Source organism: Salvia miltiorrhiza, unplaced genomic scaffold (assembly GCF_028751815.1).
Source record: "Salvia miltiorrhiza cultivar Shanhuang (shh) unplaced genomic scaffold, IMPLAD_Smil_shh fragScaff_scaffold_57_2, whole genome shotgun sequence".
Classification (NCBI taxonomy): domain Eukaryota; kingdom Viridiplantae; phylum Streptophyta; class Magnoliopsida; order Lamiales; family Lamiaceae; genus Salvia; species Salvia miltiorrhiza.
Window position 1 is genome coordinate 205,386 of NW_026651470.1, and position 26,181 is coordinate 231,566.

Here is a 26,181-nt window from a genome sequence, read left to right on the forward strand (position 1 = left end):
TTTTCGTCGAACACCTGGGGGTCAGGTTGTCTTTCAGGTGGATCTTGGGTTTGGGCGGAGCTCTGGCGACGGCGTATAACCGGCCGGATGGCTCCTTGCTTGCGGGTTGTGTCGGGGTTTTTGGAGAGCCACGGCGACGGCATTTAACCGGCCGGAGTGCTCTCCTTTTTTCTTCGTTCTCTTTGTGTTTATTTTTGTTCTCACGGCGACGGCGTCTAACCGGCCGTGTGTTTTGTGTTTTTTGTTGGTTGGGCTTTTGGCGACGGCGTCTTACCGGCCTCTTGCCTTGTTATTTGCGTTGGTGGAGAGCCGAGATTGTTTGGGGACGATGGTTAGGCCGTAGTTCCGTAAACCTTCCTTTCCGCTCTCTTCCCCTTCTTTGGTTTTCGTTTGCTAGACGGGTACTCTTTTTCCTTTTCTCGGTTTTTCCCTTTGGGGTTTTTCGAGAAAAGGTTTTAACGAGGCTCGGCCCTTAGTCAGCTTTCTTGTGCTCTCAAGGGTTTTTTTAGGTTTTTCTTTCTTTTTATAAAATCGCAGTTTATATAACTATCATAAAAATCAATACTATGAGATTAAAATTGCATCATTTTATTTTTACAAATTTGGTTTAATATATATATATATATATATATATATATATAGACTTTACATTTGCTATAATTTAATAAAAAAGTGTCATAAAAATCAATATGAGATTCAAATTGCATCATTTTATTTTCATAAATATGTTTGTATATAAATTTTACATTTGCTAAAATATCGTAAAGCTAGATGTTGAATTATAGAATTAATAAATATAAATAACATAAGAAAAATCAAATTTATTATTTTAATATATGGACTCACATTATTCAATAAATATAATTATTGGCCAAAGTAATATTAAATTATTTTTTAATAAGAATATAATTATTATTTGCCCAACTAAAAGTTAATTGATCAAATTAAATTGATGGTGCAAATATATAAAGGATGAGATTCTACACAAGTATTTATATAATCTTTAGTCGAGATGGAGTTTGATTAAAAATCAATGTGAGATAAGAGATATGACTTATGCAAATATGAGAATGAAGGAGAATAGAGATTTTTGAAAATAATATATGGTGTCTTACTTTTTGTTCCAACCATTAATTGCATTCTATAAACTTTTGACTTTCTGTGATAAATTTGAAGAAAATAGTTATTGATATTAAATGTATAAAAAGTAACGGTTATGATTATATTTTGTTTATATTTTTTTGGATTTAAGAGGTATGAAATGAAGGATTTAGAAAAGTAGAAATCTAAGTATTTTAGAGTGCCACTTAGGATAAAGAATGGTTGTGAGCTCTTCAACATGTAATCCTTTAATAAATTAATAGATAGATGAAGCATTTTAACCTTATAAACTCCCTCACTTTATGCAACCAGTTAAGAGCAACAACATAAACACACCACATCAACTAGATACTTCATTCCATACATACCAGCAACCAAATCACTGCAATAATCCCCAATCTCATTGATCATAAAACTACAAGGTTGCAATAGAAGCTAAGAAACCTAGTTGCTCAACAATTAGCTCACAACAACAAATCATAAAAGTCTAACCTTTTGAGAAGCTTTCAACTCAAAGTGGAACCAAGGTTTCAACATAGATGTCTGCTTCGAGGAAGGTATCCACATTACTAATCCGGGGGCACCTGAAGGAATCATCTTTGGGATTGTAAACCACAAAACACGCCCCAAACACCAACAAGATGTCACCATTGGGCATCATCAGCAAAGGGTTGGAGTAAACATACTTCCCCGGATCCATCAAGTAAGGAATCGACAGCAGCCTACTCCACGACTCCTTCAGCACCCACAAATCCGTCCGTTTCATTTCATAGTCGCACAGAATGCTAAGGCAACCTCCCACCAACTCCAAAGAGAAATCCGAGCATCCTTCTTCATACCTCGGTTGCTCCACAATGCCATACGCCTCGCTCTTCAAATCAAGCGAGACAATGTTCCATCTAGAATCGAAATCCATTCCCTTGCTCGCGGCAAAGTGAAGCTTCCCACTCGCAAACTTCCCCGTCTCATCGAACGGGACGCCGCACCTGAAATCCTCAATCCTCTTCCAAGAATTAGCCCTCAAACTGTAAATCTTCACCACCGACTCCTGCAGACCTCCATCGCCATAAGCACAGAACAATCCCACAACCTTGTAATCAACCTCGGATTCACTATAACCAAACCCCCAAATGTAGTAAAAGCCAGGCTTCATTTCAACGCCTGCAGGGGGGAGTTGCTTCGATTTTCTCGTAGCTGGGTTCCATAGAAACACATCCTTTTCATCAATCGCCACGCAAATTATACCATTACAAGAGCCCACAACCCAAACAGCACTATGCGGGGTCTTGTTAGGGTAATCAACGTTGGAAGCGACGGTCAGAGGCTCGCACATCAACGAATTAACAGAGCATTGCTTGAGGTTGAAACTAGGGTTTATAAGAGTAAAGATGATTCTGTGATTGGCGAAATCTGCGTTTTCGGCGGAGCGTTTGAGATGAGTATTGACGAATCGGGAACTGGAAATCAAGGAATTCCACGACTTTGAAACACACCTGGATTTCAAGAGGGATTTGACGGGGAGCCTTAAGAGGATATCTTGGATAATTTCTTCAGGGAGATGGGCGATTTTGATTTTCTTCAATTGGTTGTGTGCGGTTGAATCCGAACTAATTCTTTTGCCTTCCATCATTAAGATTTCGATCGCCGGAGATCGGAAACAACAATTCCTTCGTTAGAAGAATGTCTATGAGCCCACGTGTAATTTGGTCATATATAAAAGGGATTATAGCAAACATGAATTTTGGTAAAAATTGCATTTTTTTTCGCTTCAAAATTCCAATTAAGTTAAAATATACATAAACTTATATTTTTATTACAATTTTAACATGAGTTTGACTTTAGACAAAATTAAAGCTTAATTAACAATCGAAAAAAACTACATACGGAGGCTCGGAGGCCGGAGTTGTTGCTGTCGAGTCAGACTTTAGAGGCCGAAGCTACGGTGTCTAAAGACTAGAGTTGTGGTGTCAGATTGCAGAGGTTCGGAGCTGCGCATCTGGAGCTTCCTGCGAGAGGCGCAGTCTGTGACGGCAGCACGACTTCCTTGCCTCCAGCGAAAGGGACGAGTCGAGCTTCTAGCGAAAGTGGGTGGAACGTGAGGATGATAGTTTGGAGAAGGCCGAAGGAAGGGTCTGTTCAGGTATTGTTGTGTTTCTTCAAGTTGAAAATTGATTTAGGGTTTATTAATAAGTTTATTTATTTAATTACAAAATAAAAAAATAAAATAATTAATGAAAAGACACGTCTGTGCCACATGATTTTAATTATGACACGTTAATGTTTGGTCAAAATGAAATTGATTAGAGCTTCGTCGAGATGAAAATTGCAATAAAAAATTAAATTCATATATTTTTTAGCTTATTTTTTATTAAATAAAGACTTATATAAAAGAGAAAAGAAAAAGACCTAAAAACACCCTTGAAAGCACAAGAAAGCAGACTAACCGAGCCTCGTTAAAACCTCTTTAAGAAAATTCAATGGGAAAAGCCTTAAAGAGGAAAAAGAGTACTCCTCTAGAGACAGCGAAAAAGCTAAAAGAAAATGAGCGGAATTGAGATTACTTCGGAAGCTCCGGCCTAACCATTGCTCCGAAGTAACCTCGGCTCGAAAGAAACAAGAACAAGAAACATAATGAAGATAAATACCAAGGGAAATAAGAACAAAAAAACAAAACATCCCTATAAGAAAAGGGCGAGAACGCCAGCTTTAGCAAACCTCGATGCCGATAGGAAAAAAATGCGAGCTCTCCCAAATCGCGGAGCTACCAAAGGAACCCGACCTCCTAGATCCCAACCTCGAGTGTGCCCGAAAGTTGAAAAAGAACCCATGAGACGCTCCAATACACACAACAATCCCCCAACCTAAATACCTCGAAAACAAACGGCTCCCGTTAAGAAAACCAACAGGACAAAAAACACTATCAAAGCCGGCATCATCAAACCATCTATTCAAGCAAAAAGAGTGCCGAAAAATATTACTCGAGGGAAAAGCCCACGCACTCCACCTGTTGGGAAAAAGAGCCACCGAACGACTATGCCCATAACACCATAAACAGAGTCGTCACTCACCTCAACAAGCCTGCTGCATCCATCAACAATATACTACTTAACAAGATGAGTCCCACGGATGCAGAGACAATGCCCCGTGATCCAAATAGTGCCCTTGATATAATGGCGCAAAAATAAAGGCATGAAATGCATGGAGAAAAGCCAAACCATGCGTAAAGACGATAAAAATACCGTCGATGCAGATCGAATAACAAGCTCCGATCCCGGAGCCACCAACGGAGTCCGACTCTTAGGGGCCCAATCTCCAGCGCATCAGAAAATTCTAAAAAAACCCCAAGAACACTCCAACAATACACAACCATGAAACGAGACTAGCGAACCACGCAAAGGTGGCTATGAGTCGACATATCACATTGAACCACATTTTTAATCTCATCAATCCCGTGCGGCCACCAACCCTCGGAACGACTATGATGGACCATAATATCCACAACACAATTACCTTCCCAATAAATGTAACTGACCTGCAGCCGAAAACACTCAACAATGCGAAGAATCCTATCCCAAATGGCAGCAAAGCGCTACGGCATACTACGCGATCTGTCATGGAGGAGATGAACAATATAAGAGGAATCCGACTCAATCCAGAGGCTATGCCAACCACCTTCATTGGCAATTTGAATCGTCATGATGACGGCAAAAGCTCAGCCTCGAACGCATAATCCACACCACTTTTCACATGGAAACAGTCATGAACCCAACTAAAATTATCCCTAAACACACCACCTACCGAGATGAGGCCTGGTGCGCCAAGGGCCGAACCAGCTAAAATTTGTTGACTATAGTAGGTTATGTTCGGACGGCCAATATAGTGTTTGAAATGATGACATTCTCCTGACGAGTCCGACGCATAGGGATCAGATTCATCGAAGAGAAAGACCACTCTATTGAATCAATAAGTCATTACAGGAGGATCCCCCAAATCATCCCAAATATTGGCGGCAGCCCGTTGAATCATGTCTATCACATCCTCCTCCTCAGCTTTCGTCCAGGATCTAACATTTTGCAGCGCAACAATATTTTGTTGATCCATTTGGACTTGAGGTTTTTTGGTATAAGAGAAGGTATAAGATAAAATTTACACGGTAAATTCTTTAGATTTATAATTTCTTGCACCTACCGAAGAGTCGCGTCTGTAAAAATTGCTTTAAATTCCTTGCACCTAGGTTTCTAAATATGAGTGATTAGTTTACATTGACACGAAATATCTTCTTATTCTGATCCCCAATCTCTTCCCTCTTTAAAATCCTCGATCCCAAATGTATTTCCAATGCGGGCGGTTGAGGCATTTAATTTAATAGACAAGACAATATGATACCGCTTAATTTATATTGGAAAGTTTCTAAAGATTTTATTTCTTTTTTTATTTCAACAACTTTGGAAATAATTATCGACATGGCCTAATCACAATCCTATCTAATAAATACGACCACTTTGTTTTATAAATGATATGAAACGTTCTTATTATTATTATTATTTATTTAAAATGCAAATCTTTTCACTAATAATAATGGGAGAAATATTTTAAATACCACATAATAAAAAGTAAAAGTTGAGTATACCTTTTTTATACCAAAATGTGTTAAATGACTACATTACACTTACTGTATATTAATAAGTTAAAAAAAATAAAAAAGTTAAGTTACGGCTTGCACACGATGGCAAGACACGAGCGTGTAGCCACCGTGTACACTCATCGTGTGTAGGGCTGTATACGAACCGAGCCGAGCCGAATACCTCCAGGCTTGGGCTCGGTTCGTGAAAATTTAGCTCGGCTCGAGCTCGAATTCGAGCTTTAAAATAAGCTCGAGCTCGACTCGCCAATATAATACTAAGCTTGAGTTTGGTTCGAATTCAGTTCTTTAATTATTCGTTTATCTCGAGCTCGAATTTGGCTCGAATTTTGAGCTCGATTTCAAATTCAGGTTCAAATTCGAGCTCGGTTCAAATTATTTATATATTAAGGTTTCATTAAAATAAAAAATTATAATTATTCAAATATTTCTAAACTATTTATGAGTGATAATTTATAATTTATTTTTAATAAATAGATTTGTCAAGTTAGTTCTAAATTATTTTTTTAATTATGAGTATTATTTTTATTATTCAAAAAATATTTAACAAATGAAATATATAAAAATATTATTTAATGAACACATTCGCAAGCCTATTCGTGAGCCTATTCGTAAACCTATTCGCGAATAGGCTCGTGAAGGTACGAGCCGAACATGTTCGCGAGCTCACGAGCCGAACATGTACAAGCTCGAGTTCGGCTCGATAATTTTATCGAGCTCGGATTCGGCTCATTTAAAAAACGAACGAATTTCAATTTTTTTTTTCCGAGCCGAGTCCCGAATAGTTCGCGTGCGGCTTGGTTCATTTACAGCCCTAATCGTGTGCACAAGACACGGTTATGTAGCCACCGTGTACAACCATTGTGTGCACACGATGGGTGTACATGGCTACACGATCGTGCCTTGAGCCTTCGTGTGCACAATTAGTGGTATATATATATATATATATACGTGCACATGATGGTTTCACACGATCGTGTCTTGAGCCTTTTGTTTTATTTCAAGAGCATGGGGAGCCCATGTTTTTCTTGTTTCACGCAATGTTTCAAGACGATGAGGAGTGAATGCCCGATTGGGACAAAACCCATAATTTTCCAACGCTTCGATTACACATGTAGAGTGCACGTTTTATGAGTAATGTTGAAGTATGTAAGATGTTTGCAATATTCATGTTTAGCTTTATAATATGTTTGGCGTAATTCTTATTAGATTATGTAATATGTTTGTTCTTCCCATGATCTAGATTGCCTATGACAATCTGGCCATTTGTGTAAGTGTGGGTTTTGTTTATTTATGAAAAATCCCGTTTAATCTAACATTCTCTTTGTGTGCTTTGTCTTTATGTTGCTGCATCATAATTTTATATAAAAATATAATTAAATGAATACTAAACGAATCCCTATTCCGGTGCAAGGAATTAATTTGTCATCATCATGGCACTGACACGAATTTAAACGAATTTGTATAGACGTGATTATTCGGTTCAAGGAATACTAAATGCAACCACTTATGAATTAATTAATTTCCGCTTTAGGAGCTCCGGGGAAGATTTCGGCTGGCGGGGTCTTCCGGGATAAGTGGTCGTGGGTTCATGGTTGTTATCATGTGAAAGGCTGAATTGGCTATGCTTTCGAAGCTGAGCTACTTGCTGTTATTTACGCGGTTAGCATTGCTCATCGTCGAGGTTGGTTAGACTTGTGGGTGGAATCTGATTCGGTCTATATTGTTAATGCTCTCACTAAACGTTTTAGGGATGTTCCATGGAGATATTTCGCTACATGGTCTCACACTCTTAAGCTTCTCTTGGATTTTAATCTCCAAGTGACGCACATTTACAGAGAAGGAAATAGAGCAGCGGATATTATGGCCAATAGCCGGGATGAGGGCTGGTGGCCTCATAAAATTAAGAAAATTAAACGTTCGGTTCGTATGGATATGTCTGTGCATAGCCATGTCCGTATAAAACTTTAATGGTTTGGTTTTTAGTTTTTGGTCGTTCTTTGTTGGGTTTCACCCTGATGTCTGCTATTGTCCACGGTTTCTGGAGGTTCGTGGGAGGTGCTGGTGTCTTGAGACTGATGGGCGTTTGGTGGCTGGTGGATTATGAGGAGGTCTTTTGTCATACACCTTGTGGGCATGTTTTATATGTAGTTTTTTGGTGTGGCATTTTTTCGAGCAGGTGGGGTGACAGTTGTTGGATGGTGGTGAGCTCGAGTGCTTTGAGTTTGGCTCTTTTTTGGCGGTTGTTGTGGGTGTCGTTTTGGCTTTTTTACAACTTTTGGGTGAACTCAAGGTTGGAGTCGAAACGGTCGGACCTTTATGGGAGCTCGATGGTAAGAAGTCAATTTTATCGGAGTCGAAATTTGGGAGCCAGTATGCACTTGTCGTTGATGAACTGGACTCCGCTCTGTGTGGAGCACTTTATTCTATCGGTTTTATGTGCCTTCGGCATAGAGAGCATTTCGGCCGAGTTTTGGAGGTGTAGAGGATGGCTGGAGTTATTCATATGAGAGAGAACGTATGGAAGAGGGGAGATAAAAGTGACAGATTTATCAGGAAACTAACAATACACGTTCTTTTAAATGCACTTAGATTTTGGGAAGAAAAACTGTAAAAGAATTGGCGCGAAAATATTAATGTTAAACTGCCTTTTTATACTCCCTCCGTCCTAGTATTAATGGTCTGTTTCTTTTCGGCACGGGTACTAAGGAGAGTTATATTAGGAGATAAGTTGTATGTCCCACATCTTTAATGTATGCTTAATTAGTTTTAAATATTGCAAATAAAGGAACCATCTCTTTATACTGCTTGTCACGCCCCAATTCCCGAAGGAAGGCACAAATGCGGAAACGTGACTAGGGGTTGGATTTAAGAAGCGGGAAAGAAGGGGGTAATAATAATGTTAGGTCCGGAGGGTCTCGAATAGGTGTATGGAGGGGAGGGGGAATACACCTATAAGCTATTTTTCTGAAATAAGAAGGATATCAAGATAGAGATCAAAACGAAACTTTACACACAAACTTAGACGCCTATTTACAGAAAAGAGTTTGACCAAACAGGGTTGACGACTGATACTGAAAGACTCTTCAGTAATGAGTTATCAGTTAAATCACTGGAACTTAACTGATGCACGTAAGGCTTCAGTCGAGTTTGCTAAACAGAGATGTTATAAATCTTCCTAACTATTAGATGATAGATCAGTCAGACTGATAACATACGCAGCAGAAATACTTTTGTTTCGCAATAGCCTTTGTTGAGCACGTTGTTAGTCTTATGTTTCTCTTTGCATTTAATCAGTATTCCGTTTATCAATTATAAGAACACAAGTATGAAAGTAAAACTGAAAGCTGTAAATAACACAGAGATTTTTACGTGGTTTGGAAAACACTTCCTACATCCACGGTCGGTTGATCAGACCAACAATTTCACTTTGCAAGTGCTTACGGGTGCACTGCAAACCGATGCTTGTGCTTACGGGTGCACAGCAAACCGAATCCGTGTGCTTAGCCGGGTGCACACAACCGAATCAACTGAAGATCCAATCTTCAGTACCAACGACTTCACTCGTGTTGGATTTCTCACTCCTAGCACGAAGTGGCACTAGGATCTCACGGAGTCAGAGTACCTTCCTGAACTCATTTCCAACTCAAACACTCAATTCTATCGGTCGAAGGGAGGTTTGAAATCTTGCCAACTAAACTTCAAAGAACAAGTTCTTTGGAGTTAGTTTTGACCTAGGCTCTGGGTAAACAAGGGATTGCCTAAGGTGTAAGAGAATGTATGTAATCAGCAGTGACTGATTTTTGGCTTTGGAATTCTCTTCTTCGATTCAAGCTTTGGAGAGATTAAGCTTTGGGCTGAGTCGCAATTTTGGCAGAGCTTCAGCTTGTGTTGTTGAATCGGTGAAGATTGAAATGATCCTCGAGCGCTATTTATTAGAGAGGTCTTGAATAGATCCATTGGCAGAGAAGGTCTTCAAGAATTATTCCATTGGTGAGAACGGCTATGTTGAGGAGCAGGAGATGTGACCTCTTTGATAAAGTAGCCACCAAATAGGAATGACCTCTGCAGAGAAAGGAGGATCCTGAGATCTCTGCATTTAATGTGGCTGTACTTCTGGAGTACGTGGCTTCCTTTGAACGTTGGAAGTTCAGTCCGAGGAAGAATGTTTAACTGATACTTGACTTTAGTATCAATCCGCTGTTTCCTCGTGGCACGCATTAAGTAATCAGTTCCAGACTGATTCTTCAACTGATACTTCAGTTGGCAACTTCAATCTTCAGTCATCAGTCCTTCGTCCTTCAGTCTTCAGTCTTTAGAACCGCAACTAAACCAGAAAAGAACTCTAACACTTGAGTTCGAACAGTTCTAGTCTATTACAATTAAGGCCTATGGATTTTGGTATCATCAAAACAAGGATTAGGATATTTCATAAAGTTCCCAACAATTTCCCCCTTTTTGATGATGCCAAAACCACACAACAGTTCTAGACAATCAAAAGACCGAACTCAGAGTACAAGTTCTAAAACAGGGTGAATACTATTCCCCCTTAACAATAGAACCTAAAAACTTGTACTAAGAGAAAGAACACAACAGTTCTAAAAATAGAATGAGGAAAAGACAGAAAAACATTAATCAGAGCCTGGACAAATAGTCATTGTCTTTATGTTGAGATAAAAAAGAAGTTCTTTTCATTAAAAGTAAGACTGATGAGACATCAGTCGAGGTACAGAGCAAGACTTACAAGGGAGAAAAAAGAAAAAAAAAACACATGGGAAACCCATGGACTCCAGCAGTCTGCATGGTTGCGCTTTGAACTTCTTGATCTTCATCTTCAGTCTTCATGTTCCTAAGCTTGTTCCATTCACACTTGTTTTCTGTCGACTTGAGGTCTTTCTGGCTATCCTTCCTCATGATCATCTCTAAGAACTTTCCCCCTTTTTGAGAGAATAAGTCTCTAAAAGGTAGAATTGACTGAAGGATGAAGCTAGGATCATGCGAGGGTTGAAGGAGTCTCGCAAGTGGATCTAGATAAAGGTGCTGGGGGTGTGATGGAGGTGAAGAATATGAGGGTTTAGAAGAAGAAAGTGAAAGAAGGGATTGAGGAAAGAAAATAGGGGAGACGAAGAAATGGGCAAGGGTTGGTTTGCATGGCTCTTAGAGATAGAAAGAAAGAACGGCCATCATGCAAACCAAAGGAGGGTGAGGAGAGGTTTCTTGATGGAGAGAGAGAAGAGTAGGTTGAGAAGTGTGTGGGAAAGGAAGATCGAATCAATGACAGTCGTGAGGACAGTCACTGTCGATGACCTAACACTAGGTCCATGAGAAGAAGACCTTGTGCCATGGGTTGCGCCGGCTGACAACGAGCTCCTGCTCATTGTTGTTGCACCATATGGAAGCTCCAAAAAGGTGAGAAGCTCTCCTGAGAACCAGGTGAAGTCCGTCTTTTTGAGACAGGTACTTCAAACCATATGGGCCGTGCATGAGGATGGAAGACACTCTCGTCGCTGGATATAAGTGAGAATAGAGCAAGCTTTGACGTCGGAGAGACGTTGAGATCCAGTGGAGGGGTCCGGTGAAGACCAAATATGTGAGCATCATTCTCCCACTCCATGACTTTGCAGTCATTGAATTCTCCTTTTGTCGGAACAAAATTTCTCTGCAACTTTGGGAATATTGGAAATTTTTCTTACAGTGAAGGCTGTGGAGAGTTGTTAGTTGATGTAGAAAATAAATGAAGACATCAAGGTATAAATACACAAATTTTACTAAGAAGGAAGATGAAAAGTTTTTCGAAAACTGTGCCTAAAATATTTTTGAAGTAAAATTTCACGTCCGCCGTCACTGCAGAGAACGGAAGCTTCAAAAGGTGAGAAAGATCATTGCATTATGTCATGTCAATGAGATTCTCAAGAAATTTGATTACAGAGGCAAAAGGTTGGAAAGATTTTTAGAAAAGATCAGGACAAGTTAAATCAGATACGAATTTTCCCTTTTAAAAAGTACTTGTCCTTCTCGGATATTTCATTTTCCAACAATCAGTTAAAGATTTTGAAATTAACTGATCAGTTAGAGAAAATTTTTAAATTCAGACCAAAGACTCATAACTGAAATAACTGATTTTGAAATAGTAAGTTTGAAAATACTTACTGATCGACTGATCATTGCTTTCCACGTCAGCAGTCGTAGAGCATCAGTAGGTTGACCACCAGTCATCAGGACTGTTCGAGGAGATCTTCAAATACATCATCACTCTTCTGGGTTGATTAGGCCGATCCTTCCACATAGATCGTTGAACCTTTCTTCAGGAAGAGCTTTGGTCAGCAAGTCTGCTCTCTGAACTGTGGTCGGAATCCATTCAACAGAGATATCCTTCCTTTCGACGTGATCACGAATAAAGTGATGTCGAATGGCAATATGCTTGACTCTGATGTGATGAATTGGATTATGGGAGATTGCAATAGCACTGGAGCTGTCGCAATAGATTGAGACTTCCTTTTCTTCAATCCCATAGTCCTTTAACTGTTGGACTAACCATAGGAGTTGTGAACAACAGCTTCCCGCAGCAACATATTCAGCTTCAGTTGTGGAGGTGGCGACTGAAGTCTGCTTCTTTGAAAACCATGAGATGAGCTTGTTGCCTAGGAATTGACAAGTTCCCAAAGTCGATTTGCGATCAATTTTGCATCCTGCAAAATCTGAGTCTGAATATCCAGTGAGCTTGAAGTCATCGTCAGCTGGGTACCACAATCCTAAGTTGGGTATGCCTTTGAGATATCGCAAAATTCATTTTGCAGCATCCATATGAGCTTCCTTTGGATCTGACTGATATCTTGCACAAACCCCAACTGCATACGAGATATCTGGTTTGCTCGCAGTCAAATACAACAATGATCCAATGATTTCTCTATATTTAGTTGAAGATACAAATTTTCCTTCTGATCCTGGATCAACTTTTCAGTTTGTATTCATTGGGATCTTGACTGATTTCATGTACTGAATACCAAACTTCTTGCACATGCGTTCGGATTTGGATCCAAAAATTATGTCATCGACATAAATCTGAACAAGTAGAAGATCTTCTTCTTCTTTGAGAGTGAACAATGTTCTGTCCACTGATCCTTTCTTGAAACCTTGTTCAACAAGATACTCAGAAAGAGTATCATACCATGCTCTTGGAGCTTGTTTCAAGTCGTAGAGCGCTTTCTTCAGCTTGTACACCTTTTCTGGTCCTGCAACCTCAAAACCTGGAGGCTATTCCACGTAGACTTCATCGGTGAGTACTCTATTGAGGAATGCGCACTTTACATCCACTTGGTGTACCTTGAATCCTTTGTGAGCTACGAAGGCTAAGAAGAGTCTGACTACTTCCAATCTGGCAATTGGGGCAAACGTTTCATCGTAGTCGATTCCTTCTTCTTGACTGTAACCTTTTGCTACAAGCCTTGTTTTGTTTCTCACAACATTTCCTTCTTCGTCTTTCTTGTTTTTAAAAATCCATTTCAAACCAATCACCTTTGCATCGCCTGGTCGATCCACAAGCTCCCAAACTAAATTCTGATTGAATTCATTGAGTTCTTCTTGCATTGCGATGACCCATTGAGTGGACTTCAGAGCTTCTTCGATGTCCTTGGGCTCTGTTGATGATAAGAAACAACTGAAATTCTTATCTTCGTTGATGCAGTTCTGGTTGATATCAAAGACGAGATTGCACATTGATCTTCGAGTCTTTACCCCGTCTGATGGTTCTCCAATGATGTTCTCCTTTGAATGGAGTTCAAACCATCTTCGATACTTCTTGATCTCTTCTGGTGATGGTGGAGGTTCTTCAGTCAGAATGGTTCTGAAACGTTGACCATATTCTAGAGCAGGGGAGAGTTGAACTGGAGCTGCTTCGGCATGTTCAACTCGTTCTTCGGCAACTCGAGTTCCCCATTGACTGATGCCATCTGCTGTGACTCCAGTCTGTTCTTCAGACCTTTGACTGATCTTCTGATACTAAAGCTTTTCAGTATCTTCATCTTTTCCTGGTCCCCACACCAAGCTGTAGAAGGTTCAGTGTTATTTATTTCAGTCCTGGAAACTTCAGTGTTCTCAACACTTCTTTCAGTTTCTTGTTTCCTGAAATCATCAGTAGACTCATCAAAAACAACATGTGGTGTTTCTTCAACACAAAGAGTTTGAGAATTAAACACTCGATAGGCTTTGCTGGATCGTTTAGTTCCAGAGTATCCAAGAAAGATTCCTGGATCAGCCTTGCTATCAAAAGTGTTTAATCTCCTCTTATCATTTGTTGTGTATGAAACATCTAGAACCGAAAGCATGAAAATATGAGATTGAAGGCTTCCTGTTCTTCCATAACTCGTATGGAGTTTTTCCATGTCTTTGAGTGAGGAATGAGCAATTTTGCGTGTAGCATGCGTTGTTGACTGCTTCGGCTCAAAACTTCAAGTGGAGTTTTGATTCGGCTAGCATCGTCCTTGCTGCTTCCTTCAAAGACCTGTTTCTTCTTTCTGCTACTTCGTTTTGTTGAGGAGTCCTTGCTGCAGAAGTTTGATGACTGATTCCTTGTTCCTCACAATAGTCACGAATGACAGTATTGAAGAATTCTGTTCCTCGATCTGATCTGATGTTGACTTCATTTTCAACGCTTAGTCTTCTCAGCAGCTTTGGCAATTCCAGCAATGTCTCTCTCTTGGTGTAGAGAATGATAACCCAAGTGTATCGTGAGTTGTCATCCACGACAACTAAGGTATACTTTCTACCGTTGTAACTTCTGGGAGAGATTGGGCCAAATAGATCCATGTGAAGTAGTTGAAGAATCCTTTCAGAGGAGTGTCCTGACTTTGACTTGAATGACGTCTTGGTCTGCTTTCCTCTTTGACATGCTTCACATTCTTGGTTCTTCTGGAACACAATAGAAGGTAAACCTTCTACTGGTTGATGTTTAGCAAGTTTGTTGATCGTCTTGAAGTTGAGGTGGTTGAGTCTCCTATGCCACAACCAGTTGAGCTCCGAGCTGCTTTTGCTGACAAGACAAGTTTCTGGAGGGCTGTCTTCCCATGAGACGACGTAGAGACTTCTTTGTCTGATCCCTCTCAGAACCACCTTTCTTTGGCTGTTTCTAACAGTGAATTCATCCTTTTTGATATTCACTACGAAACCGCTGTCACAAAATTGACTCACAGATAACAGATTATGTTTTAGACCAGAAACAAAGCTAACATTACTGATACTGGCGTTACCCATGTCGAGCACACCATAGCCTTTTGTTTCTCCGATTGAGTTGTCTCCGAATGCAACTTTTGATCCAGCTTTCTCAACATATTGAGTTAGACATTCTTTGTAGCCCGTCATGTGCTTCGAGCAGTCGCTATCCAGATACCATGTTCTGAATGAAGCTTCAACTTCTTCCTTCTTTTTGTGTTTCCTATTTTTGACCTGCAAGGAAGAGTTAATTTAGGTACCCAATCAATGTTTGGGTCCTTCAATGTTAGCTCGTGTTCCCTTTGGAACCCATATCTGCTTCAGAACTGGTCTTGGTGCTGATCTTTTGCGCTTTGCTGGTTGTCTGACTGAAGTGGTTGGCGCTTCAGTTGGCACATGAGCAATCTTCTGTTGAGCTTTCCTTTTGAGAACCTCACTCTTGTAGAAACTTTGTCTGATGAGTTGTTGAAGTCTTCTCTACTCCACTGAGTATCTTCCTTGAGATACTTGAGTCATTCTAGACTGATGGAGACTTGACTGATGTTGTGAAACATGAGTCATATGATGTCCATTTGCTTGTCGTCGTGATTGGCGTTTGGCTCGTCTGGACCTATCATAGCTTTGTCTCCATAGATGTTGTTCTTTTCGGATCTGAACTGATTTCAGTTTCTGACTGTTGTTGATCTTTCCCCTGGACTGGTGAGGAAGATTATTCTTGAGTCCTGATGTTCCTTACCCAATCTTTAACTGAAATCTGCTTTCCAGTCTTCTCAGTAAGATGATCTGGTCGGGGGCCTCCTTTACCCGTCTCTAGCTTCGTGAAGGAGGAACATTTGTCTTTGCCATCAGTTTGCATTTCCGAACTTTATCCATATCATGATCTCTTGATTCTTCTGAAGTGTTATTTTCAGAAGCATCGTCCACTGCGTTGATCATGATATTCTTACCTTTGTCAGTTGTAGCAACCTTTCCTCCAATGCTTTCAACGAGGCCTTTTGATGGAAAATTGCTCATCATGGGACACTTCATCATGCAGTCCTTGACTGTTTCTTCCAGTTTGTGATTGAGCCTCTTAATTTCATGAGATGCTCTGTCACATTCTGAGTTGAAGACTCTGAGCTTTTCTTCCAGTCGACTGTTCTCCATGATTAGTTGATCAAGACAAGTTTCATCCGAAAAGTAGATGATTGTCTGATTCTTGGCTCGTTCATCATTGATCTCCTTTTCCATTTTCTGATTCTGCTTGAAGAGATCTTCGAACATTTTTCTCAACTGACAGTGATCAGTCATGAGCTGATCGAGCTCGTCAGTTTCATCGGCTGAGCTTTCTCCAGATCCTGAATGATCTCCTGAAAACACCAAGGAGTTATCAGTATAAGGAGTTTTTGAGTGAGAGTTTACCTTTGAGCCGTTCATTCCGTTGTCGTAGCTGTTGTCGGCCACGCTTTCGGTTTCGTTGGCCATCAGGGCTTGGCTCTCATCATCTGAGCTGGTAGAATTGAAGTCGGATGATTCTGATGTATCTTCGGAAGATCCAACATCGTCAACAACCATCGCCTTCTTCTTCGGATACTTGCGATCTTTCTTGACTTTCAGCTCTTTGAGCTCAGACTGCGTCAGTTCAGGGCATTCAGTTCGAAAGTGCCCTTTCTTTTTGCATCCAAAGCATTCCACATCCTTTAAGTCGAAGGCGGCTGACTTTTTTTCTCCGCTTCGATTAGTGAAATATCTGGAGTTGCTTTCTCTTTCCTTTTCTTTGTAGTGCTGCTTGTGAAACCTTCTGTACTTACAGAATTTGGACTCCATCTTGTTGATCTTTCAGTCAACAAAGCATATTGACTGAAGAAGTCTTCGGGCTTGAGTTCCGCTGGTTCCTTTCTCTGCTTCTTGCTTTCTCTTGCTGAAGCTTTCAGTGCTGCTCCTCTTGAGGTTGATGGACCATCTTCGTCTGATCCTCCAGCCTTCTTGATTCCAAGATTTCTCTGGATGTCGAACTCATTTGCCAAGAGGTCAGAGAAGAGCTTGTTTATCAGGAGCTGACTGAATCCAGGCTTGTTCTGATGAGCAACTGAATAGATCTGCCAATCACCTCGTGGAAGTGCTCGAACAATCTTTAGGTTGATTTCTCGTTGAGTGTATTTGTCCTTCGAGATAGATTGAACTTCATTCAGGATTTGATTGAATCTGAGTTCCATCTCGTCAACAGATTCATTCTTGAGCATGAGGAAGGAGTCGAATTTTCGACAAGCTATGGACAGCTTGTTCTCCTTTATTTCCTCGGATCCGATGCACATTCTTTCAAGAATGTCCCACATCTCCTTTGCAGTTTTGCACTTGATGATCTTGGTGACATGCTTGTCTGGAACTGTGCCGGAGATGATGCTTTTGGCGAGGTTGTCTAGCTCATCTTGCTTCATTTCTTCTGAGGTGAAGTCTGCCTTCTGCTTGATCTGGACCTCATTGTATGGATCCCGAGCTGGGTCAACTGGAACTCTTTTGATAGTTTTGGTGATGATGATTGGTCCGTTGGTGATGACTTTCTACATTCGGCAATGTTGGGCGGTGAGGAAGCTTTCAAGCCGAAACTTTCATATGTCGTATTTTTCAATACTAAATATAGGTAGAGAGGATAATCTGTTGTGGTTAGTCTCCATCAAAAAAGAGATAACAGGTAACAACAGATAAGGCAAATAGCAAGCACTTTTTGAAAGAGAAAAGTTTTTGAGACCTTTGAGAAAAATGATCTAGTTCAATTAGAACCTAATCAGAAACAGAATTGTTCTTGCGAACAACCTGCTCTGATACCAATTGTTAGGTCCGGAGGGTCTCGAATAGGTGTATGGATTGGGGGGGGAATGCACCTATAGGCTTTTTTTCTGAAATCAGAAGGATCTCAAGATAGAGATCAAAACGAAACTTTACACACAAACTTAGACGCCTGTTTACAGAAAAGAGTTTTGACCAAACAGGGTTGACGACTGATACTGAAAGACTCTTCAGTAATGAGTTATCAGTTAAGTCACTAGAACTTAACTGATGCACGTAAGGCTTCAGTCGAGTTTGCTAAACAGAGATGTTATAAATCTTCCTGACTATCACATGATAGATCAGTCAGACTGATAACGTACACAGCGGAAATACTTTTGTTTCGCAATAGCCTTTGTTGACCACGTTATTAGTCTTATGTTTCTCTTTGCATTTAATCAGTATTCAGTTTATCAATTGTACGAACACAAGTATGAAAGTAAAACTGAAAGTTGTAAATAACACAGAGATTTTTACGTGGTTCGGAAAACATTTCCTACATCCACGGTCGGTTGATCAAACCAACAAATTCACTCTGCAAGTGCTTACGGGTGCACTGCAAACCGATGCTTGTGCTTACAGGTGAACAACAAACCGAATCCGTGTGCATAGCCGGGTGCACACAACCGAATCAATTGAAGATCCAATCTTCAGTACCAACGACTTCACTCGTGTTGGATTTCTCACTCCTAGCACGAACTGGCACTAAGATCTCATGGAGTCATAGTACCTTCCTGAACTTCTTTTCAACTTAAACACTCGATTCTATCGGTCGAATGGAGGTTTGAAATCTTGCCAACTAAACTTCAAAGAACAAGTTCTTTGGAGTTAGTTTTGACCTAGGCTCTGGGTAAACAGGGGATTGCCTAAGGTCTAAGAGAATGTATGTAATCAGCAGTGACTGATTTTTGGCTTTGGAATTCTCTTCTTCGATTCAAGCTTTGGAGAGATTAAGCTTTGGGCTGAGTCGCAATTTTGGCAGAGCTTCAGCTTGTGTTGTTGAATCGATGAAGATTGAAGTGATCATCGAGCGCTATTTATTAGAGAGGTCTTGAATAGATTCGTTGGCGGAGAAGGTCTTCAAGAATTATTCCGTTGGAGAGCAATTTGAATTTGGGCTGAGGCTTCAATCTTCGAGGTTTCTTGTTTGGTGAGAACGACTATGTTGAGGAGCAGAAGATGCGACGTCTCTGATAAAGTAGCCACTAAATAGGAATGACCTCTGCAGAGAAAGGAGGATCCTGAGACCTCTGCATTTAATGCGGCTGTACTTTTGGAGTACGTGGCTTCCTTTGAACGTTGGAAGTTCAGTCCGAGGAAGAATGTTTAACTGATACTTGACTTTAGTATCAGTCCGCTGTTTCCTCGTGGCACGCATTAAGTAATCAGTTCCAGACTGATTCTTCAACTAATACTTCAGTTGGCAACTTCAGTCTTCAGTCCTTCGTCCTTCAGTCTTCAGAACCACAACTAAACTAGAAAAGAACTCTAACACTTGAGTTCGAATAGTTGTAGTCTATTACAATCAAGGCTTATGGATTTTGGTATCATCAAAACAACGATTGGGATATTTCATAAAGTTCCCAACAAATAATAATAATAATAATACTTGTTAGATAACTTTATTAAATATTAACATTTTTAATATTAAAGTCAGAGAGCTTGGCTCAGCACGCTGGTGGTTTAGAACCAGTCTATAAATACATGCGGCTAAACAATCAAACATTTAATAATTTAATAAAGCGTTAAATGATGGGGTGACCGAGTCTAGCTCGCCAAAAGGAGTTGACCGACCAGCTCACTCATGAAACTGGCATAGCACAACATGATCATGAGGGCTTTGGTCAAGCGTCCAAGAGGGGCCGACTACATGCACTCTTCATCGAGCGATAAATAAATAAATTGTGGCAAAATAATACTATCATATATTATATATATAATCTTTGACTAGCATTTTACATACTCAAAATATATGACATATTTTTTAAATATAATAGCTAGCTATTTTAAAATATTGTAGCCAACCCGCCACAGCTGCCTCCGTCTCCACCATCTTACTAACCTGAAAAGATTGAAAAGATTTGTGGGCTGAGTACTAGTGTACCCAGTGGGTCGTGCATTTTGAAATAATCATTTTCATATGATAGTCCATGCATGTACGTGAATTATAGAAGGTTTTAAAATAAAACATTTAACTTCTATAATCACAAATCATTTTCATTCATTTGCGCGCGCCATACCGTTGCACCACTGTTACCATTATCATTTCATTCGTAGTCCCTGGGAAGTAATCATTCATTCATTCATTAACTAGATGGGACCCCGGGACGAACCCATGTCAGCTACACCATCTAGCCGGATTAAGGACGAACCCAAAATCCTCATTTCGTCTATAAGGCTCATGGGGATCAATCCACTACCTTAAGACCGTGCGCACAACTTTTAATAGGCGTGTTAGACCCATTAAAAGTCACAATTGTTAATATAAGAGCATTAAACAGTGGAAGAACGTGAAAACATTTTATGGACATACCACATTTCATCTAATAATATGAGAGCTTAATAACTCAAACATACTTTGGAAAATATAACCCACCTTAACTGTATGATGCTCTATCAATTTATCAAAATTCTCCTGCACGATCCAATCGTCACTCGTCACAAGGTCTTATATATATATATATATATATATATATATATATATATATATATATATATATATATCAAAAGCTTGTTTTTAATGTTTGGTGTTGAGTGTCGAAAATAACACTCAACTCACCCCTATTTATACTAGTTCAACATTAAAATATCTAATATAGGTTGGATGAGTCACTATGATAGGTTTGATTAGTATGTTTCTTAAATTCCTACACTTGTTATTTTAGCTTCGTAGGTTTCATTAGTCACTTTACCAATTTCCTACACATGTTCCTACTTAGTATAATATATATATATATATACTTTTGCATGGTTTTAACATAGGCTACGTAAATAGTATTTTATCCATGCATTGTTATATATTAAACTCCTATATGTTAATAACTAGTAATGTACATGCATGCACTTTTCGTTATATATATATATATATATATATATATATATATATATATATATATATATATAATAGCTAGCTTAATCATTTAACTTACAAAGCTATATGGTTAATTACCTATATATGTATATTATAATATATATACTCCATACTATTATATATAGTGTAAATATTTAACTAAAATACAATTAGCTCAAGATATATATATATATATATATATATATATGCGCTATATATTATATTATATTTATAAGAAATTTTAAGAGAATATATATAATAATATATCCTTATATATATATATATATATATATATATATATAAGTATAAACGAATTCTTTTAGGTAAAATATCTCTTCAAATTTAGAAAATAATATGACAATATAATGCAGTTGAGCTAATGCTGTGAAAATGCTTAAATAAATATAAATGCAAATTTTAAATATAATGAGAAATGAGTAACAACACATTTATTCTAAAATCTAATTTATTATAGGTTAAAATAAATCCTAAATTTCTTCAAATATCACAAAATATTCTAGAAAATAATCTAAAATTTCTATGGGAAAATCGGGGTGTTACACTGCTGCCGCCAGCGGCGCTCTCATCAACGGCGGCGCCGCTGCCGTCGGCCCTTCACATTGTCATCTCCCTCCACCCCCAAATCCATCTACAGATCCAAACAACAATGGATCCATCCATAAACCAAAATTAACCACAAAAGAATTTTACAGATCTCAAAAATCTCTTCTCCCTTGTCTGTCCACAGGAAGAATTTTACAGAACAAAGCTTCATCAAAATTCAAACTTGATGAAAAATTTCAGATTAAAATTAACCACAAAAGAATTTTACAGAAGAAAAGCTTCAAATTTGGAAAATCTTGCCTTCGCCTTTGCCTGAAATCTGGAAAAGCTCGTCTCTTACCTTCGCCTGAAAATTCATTGCCTTGGCCTTCGCCTGAAAATCTCGTCTCTTGCCTTCATCGTGCCTTCGCCGGAGGGTGAAGTCCGTTCCCTTAGGGTTATACAGTCGCCGGACTTCGAGTAAAGAAAGGGGCTAAGGTGGCGGCAGCCGCAAGGCTGAAGCGCGGAGGTCGGATGCGACACGTGGGCGGCGGAGGTGGGAGCGCGGAGGCGGCACGTGGACGGCGGGAGGGTGGAGGCGGTGAGAAGGAGAGGCCGAAGTGGGAGAGAGAGGGAGAGAGGGAGTGTCGTGTTTTACAGTGAGAAATAGGGTTATATTAGATTTTTAGGTATTTATAGGTTGATTAGTGTGAAAGTTAATTGAGCCCTAATTATGTCTAAAATTAGAAACATGCCATTATATATGGGACAACCCCAAAAGAAAAACAGACCATTAATAATGGAACGGAGGGAGTATTATATATAGATTTATACTTACAAGTACATGATATGATCCTTGCCGATCAATCGAACACCACGCAAACGGAAGACTTGAAAGAAACGAACTGAAGATGGAAATCTCAAAACCTCTGAATCTAACCCACGGAATGATTTAGGCGAACGAATCCCTAAACCCCAACGTGAAGTTGACGCAGCAACTCGGGGATGCTGAATGACACCCGACGAGGGTTGGTTAACTCGCCGTTACGTCGATAATTGAATTCATCTTGGAAAAATCAAGAGGAATTTGGAATTCTCAATAGAGAAATAAAACTCACAAGTTTATTGATAAAAGTAGGTAAATTTCGTTCAACATGTAGCAGCCATATATATAGGCAAAACTAAACCTAGTCTAATAAGGAAACAACTTAAAAACAAGCCCTAATAAGCCAAACAAGGCCATTACTACTAAAATCCGAAAATAACAAGGCCCTTTAAACTCATGGGCTGCGAAAAAAAACAAAGCTGAAATAAATACATGAAGTCTTCAAAAATAAATCAAATCTTCAAGCTTCGGCCCACTCGCATGTAATGAGATTAATTAGACTTGGGCCGACTCCACCATCTCCAATAGGTCTCTTCATCAACTCTTGAGCCCACACTTCTTGAACTAAGCTCATCAAGCTCTCCTTGAACTTCTTGGCTCGTGCTCTTGTAACCGGACCAACAGGGACATGCACTGGGTCTTGTCCTATCGAACCTTGAGCTGCATCATTCCCCTCCTCTTGAAGAGGATTTGTCCTCAAATCCAAAGCATCACCTACATCAAAAGGACTCAAATCAGTCCATTAAAAGAAGCACTCACATTATACTCACCTGGTAAGTCCAACTTGTAGGCATTGTCATTGATGCGCTCCAACACTTGGAATGGTCCATCCCCTCTAGGAAGTAACTTGGATCGACGCTGCAATGGAAACCTTTCCTTGCGCATGTACAGCCATACCCAATCACCGGGCTCAAACACTACTTTGCGACGTCCTTGGTTGGCTCGCTCGGCATACTGCTTCGTGCGCCTCTCAATATTCATCCTTGCCTTCTCATGAATCTGCTTCACAAAATCAGCCTTTTTCTTGCCATCAAGGTTAGTATACTCATGCTCAGGTAAGGGAGATAAATCCAATGGAGTCAAAGGATTAAATCCATACACAATCTCAAATGGCGAAAATTGAGTAGCAGAATGAACAGAACGATTATAAGCAAACTCAACATGAGGCAAATAATCTTCCCAAGACTTAATGTTCTTCTTGATAATAGCTCTAAGCAAAGTAGACAGAGTCCTATTCACTACCTCTGTTTGACCATCAGTTTGTGGATGACAAGTAGTAGAAAACAAAAGTTTAGTACCTAACTTACACCACAAAGTCTTCCAAAAGTAGCTCAAGAACTTCGAATCCCTATCAGAAACAATAGTCCTAGGCATGCCATGCAATCTAACAATCTCTCTAAAGAATAGATCAGCTACATGAGATGCATCATCAGATTTATGACATGGAATAAAATGTGCCATCTTAGAAAATCGATCAACAACCACAAAGATGGAATCTCGACCACGCTTAGTCCTAGGCAAACCTAACACAAAATCCATAGAAATATCAATCCAAGGTGCTGTAGGAATAGGCAATGGTGTATACAATCCATGGGAACTCACCCTAGACTTAGCTTGTTTACATGTAACACATCGACCACAAATTCTCTCAACATCACGTTTCATATGAGGCCAAAAGAAATGCTCATGCAGAACAACTAAAGTCTTAGCAATGCCAAAATGTCCCATCAAGCCCCCACCATGAGACTCAAGCAATAACAACTCACGTAAAGAACATTTAGGAACACATAACTTATTCTTCCTAAAAAGATAGTCATCATGCCTAAAATACTCTCCACGAGCAGCTCTCGCACATGCTAGATAAATCTCACCAAAATCATCATCATGCTCATACAAACTCTTGATACACTCAAAACCAAGCAACTTAGCATCTAAGGTAGAGATCAAGGCATACCTCCGAGAAAGTGCGTCAGCCACCACATTCTCTTTACCTTGCTTGTATTTGATGACGTAGGGAAACGTCTCAATGAACTCCATCCACCTCGCATGCCGCTTGTTCAACTTGTGCTGCCCCTTCAAGTGTTTCAACGACTCGTGATCCGTGTGAATGACGAACTCATTGGGCCACAAGTAGTGCTGCCACGTTTGCAAAGCTCTCACCAATGCGTACAGCTCCTTATCATACGTGGGATAACTCAACGTCGCCCCGTTGAGCTTCTCGCTGAAATACGCTATGGGTCGTCTCTCTTGCATCAACACTGCACCAATACCAACACCAGAAGCATCACATTCAATCTCAAAAGATTTGGAGAAATTAGGAAGAGATAATACCGGGGCGTGGGTCAATTTGTATTTCAACTGCTGAAAAGCATCCTCTTGCGCCTTGCCCCACTTAAACTCCACATTCTTCTTGATGACTTCCGTCAAAGGTGCTGCAACACTGCTAAAATGAGGCACGAATCGCCTGTAGAAGCTAGCAAGTCCATGAAAGCTTCGAACTGCTGCAACGTTCGTCGGTGTTGGCCACTCTTGGATAGCTCGTATCTTCTCCTCATCAACCTGTACACCCTGTGCACTAACAACAAAACCAAGAAACACAAGCTTGTCCGTACCAAAAATGCACTTCTTAAGGTTAGCAAACAACTTTTCCTTGCGAAGCACATCCATAACAGACCTCAAATGTTCAACATGCTCATCATGATTCTGGCTATAAATGAGGATATCATCAAAGTAGACAACAACAAATCTGCCAATGAAAGCACGCAAAACATGATTCATAAGATGCATGAACGTACTAGGCGCATTAGTCAGACCAAAAGGCATAACTAACCACTCATACAAACCAAGTTTTGTCTTGAAAGCAGTTTTCCATTCATCACCTTCCTTAATCCTAATCTGATGGTATCCACTACGCAAATCGGTCTTAGAAAAGACACAAGAACCATGCAACTCATCTAGCATATCATCTAAACGAGGGATAGGATGGCGATACTTTACCGTGATGTTATTGATGGCTCGGCAATCACAGCACATCCTCAAAGATGAGTCCTTCTTTGGTACAAGTAGAACGGGTACCGCACAAGGACTCAAACTCTCCCTCACATGCCCTATGGCCAATAACTCGTCAATTTGCCTCTTCAACTCCTTTGTCTCCTCTGGATTGGTTCGGTAAGCTGGTCGGTTCGACAGTGTAGCGCCGGGCACAAAGTCAATCTGATGCTCAATCCCTCGAATTGGTGGTAAACCGGCAGATGTATCTTCAGGAAAAACATCATCAAACTCCTGCAAAACAGAACGAATAGAAGGGGGTAGAGAAGAGAGATCGTTAGTAATAACCAAGTTCTCCTGATATCGCAACAGCATGATCGGCCTCTCCTCCTGTACGCACCACTTCAAATCACTAGCCCTAGCAAGAAAGGACTTATGAATCAACCCATTCTCCTTCTTCTCCACGGGCTGCTCCTTTGACTTCACCTTGTCCGCCTCATTTTGCAATTGCACTTGATCCTCATAAACTTGTTTAGGAGTAAGAGGAACAAGCGACACCTTTTTCTGCTTGTATTCAAATGAGTATTTGTTGGTGAAGCCATCATGAATAGCACGGCGATCAAACTGCCACGGTCGCCCCAACAGGATGTGGCTCGCTTGCATAGGGATCACATCACACACAACCTTATCCTCATACTTCCCAACGCAAAACGGAACCTTCACTTGCTTCGTCACTTTGATGACGCCTGTCTCATTCAGCCACTACAAACGATACGGCTTGGAATGCTTCTCCGTGGCCAGCCCCAATCTCTCAACCATGGCTCTACTAGCCACATTCGTGCAACTCTCGCCATCAATGATCACACTACATACCTTGTCTTGAACAAGACATATTGTGTGAAAGAGGTTCTCCCGCTACTCTCGCTCATTGGGTTGAGT

At 40.0% G+C, this 26,181-nt stretch overlaps 1 protein-coding gene and 1 long non-coding RNA gene across 2 annotated transcripts; both read right to left on the reverse strand.

Annotated features, from left to right (window-relative positions):
• Nucleotides 1-1,441: 1,441 nt before the first annotated feature.
• LOC131003007 (F-box/kelch-repeat protein At3g23880-like) lies at nt 1,442-2,815 on the reverse strand. The gene has a single exon (XM_057929483.1). It carries the CDS (start codon nt 2,729-2,731, stop codon nt 1,613-1,615), a length of 1,119 nt encoding a protein of 372 aa, XP_057785466.1. The 5' UTR covers nt 2,732-2,815; the 3' UTR covers nt 1,442-1,612.
• A 16,561-nt stretch (nt 2,816-19,376) lies between these two features.
• LOC131002984 (uncharacterized) lies at nt 19,377-20,444 on the reverse strand. Its single transcript, XR_009094495.1, has 2 exons — nt 20,352-20,444; nt 19,377-19,817 (listed from the first exon to the last, which is right to left on the reverse strand). It is a non-coding gene; the product is annotated as an uncharacterized LOC131002984 (long non-coding RNA).
• Between the last annotated feature and the right edge of the window lie 5,737 nt (nt 20,445-26,181).

Coding starts and splice junctions, on each gene's coding strand:
- LOC131003007 (XM_057929483.1), bottom strand. CDS start 2,731: ATGATGGAAGGCAAAAGAATTAGTTCGGATTCAACCGCACACAACCAA.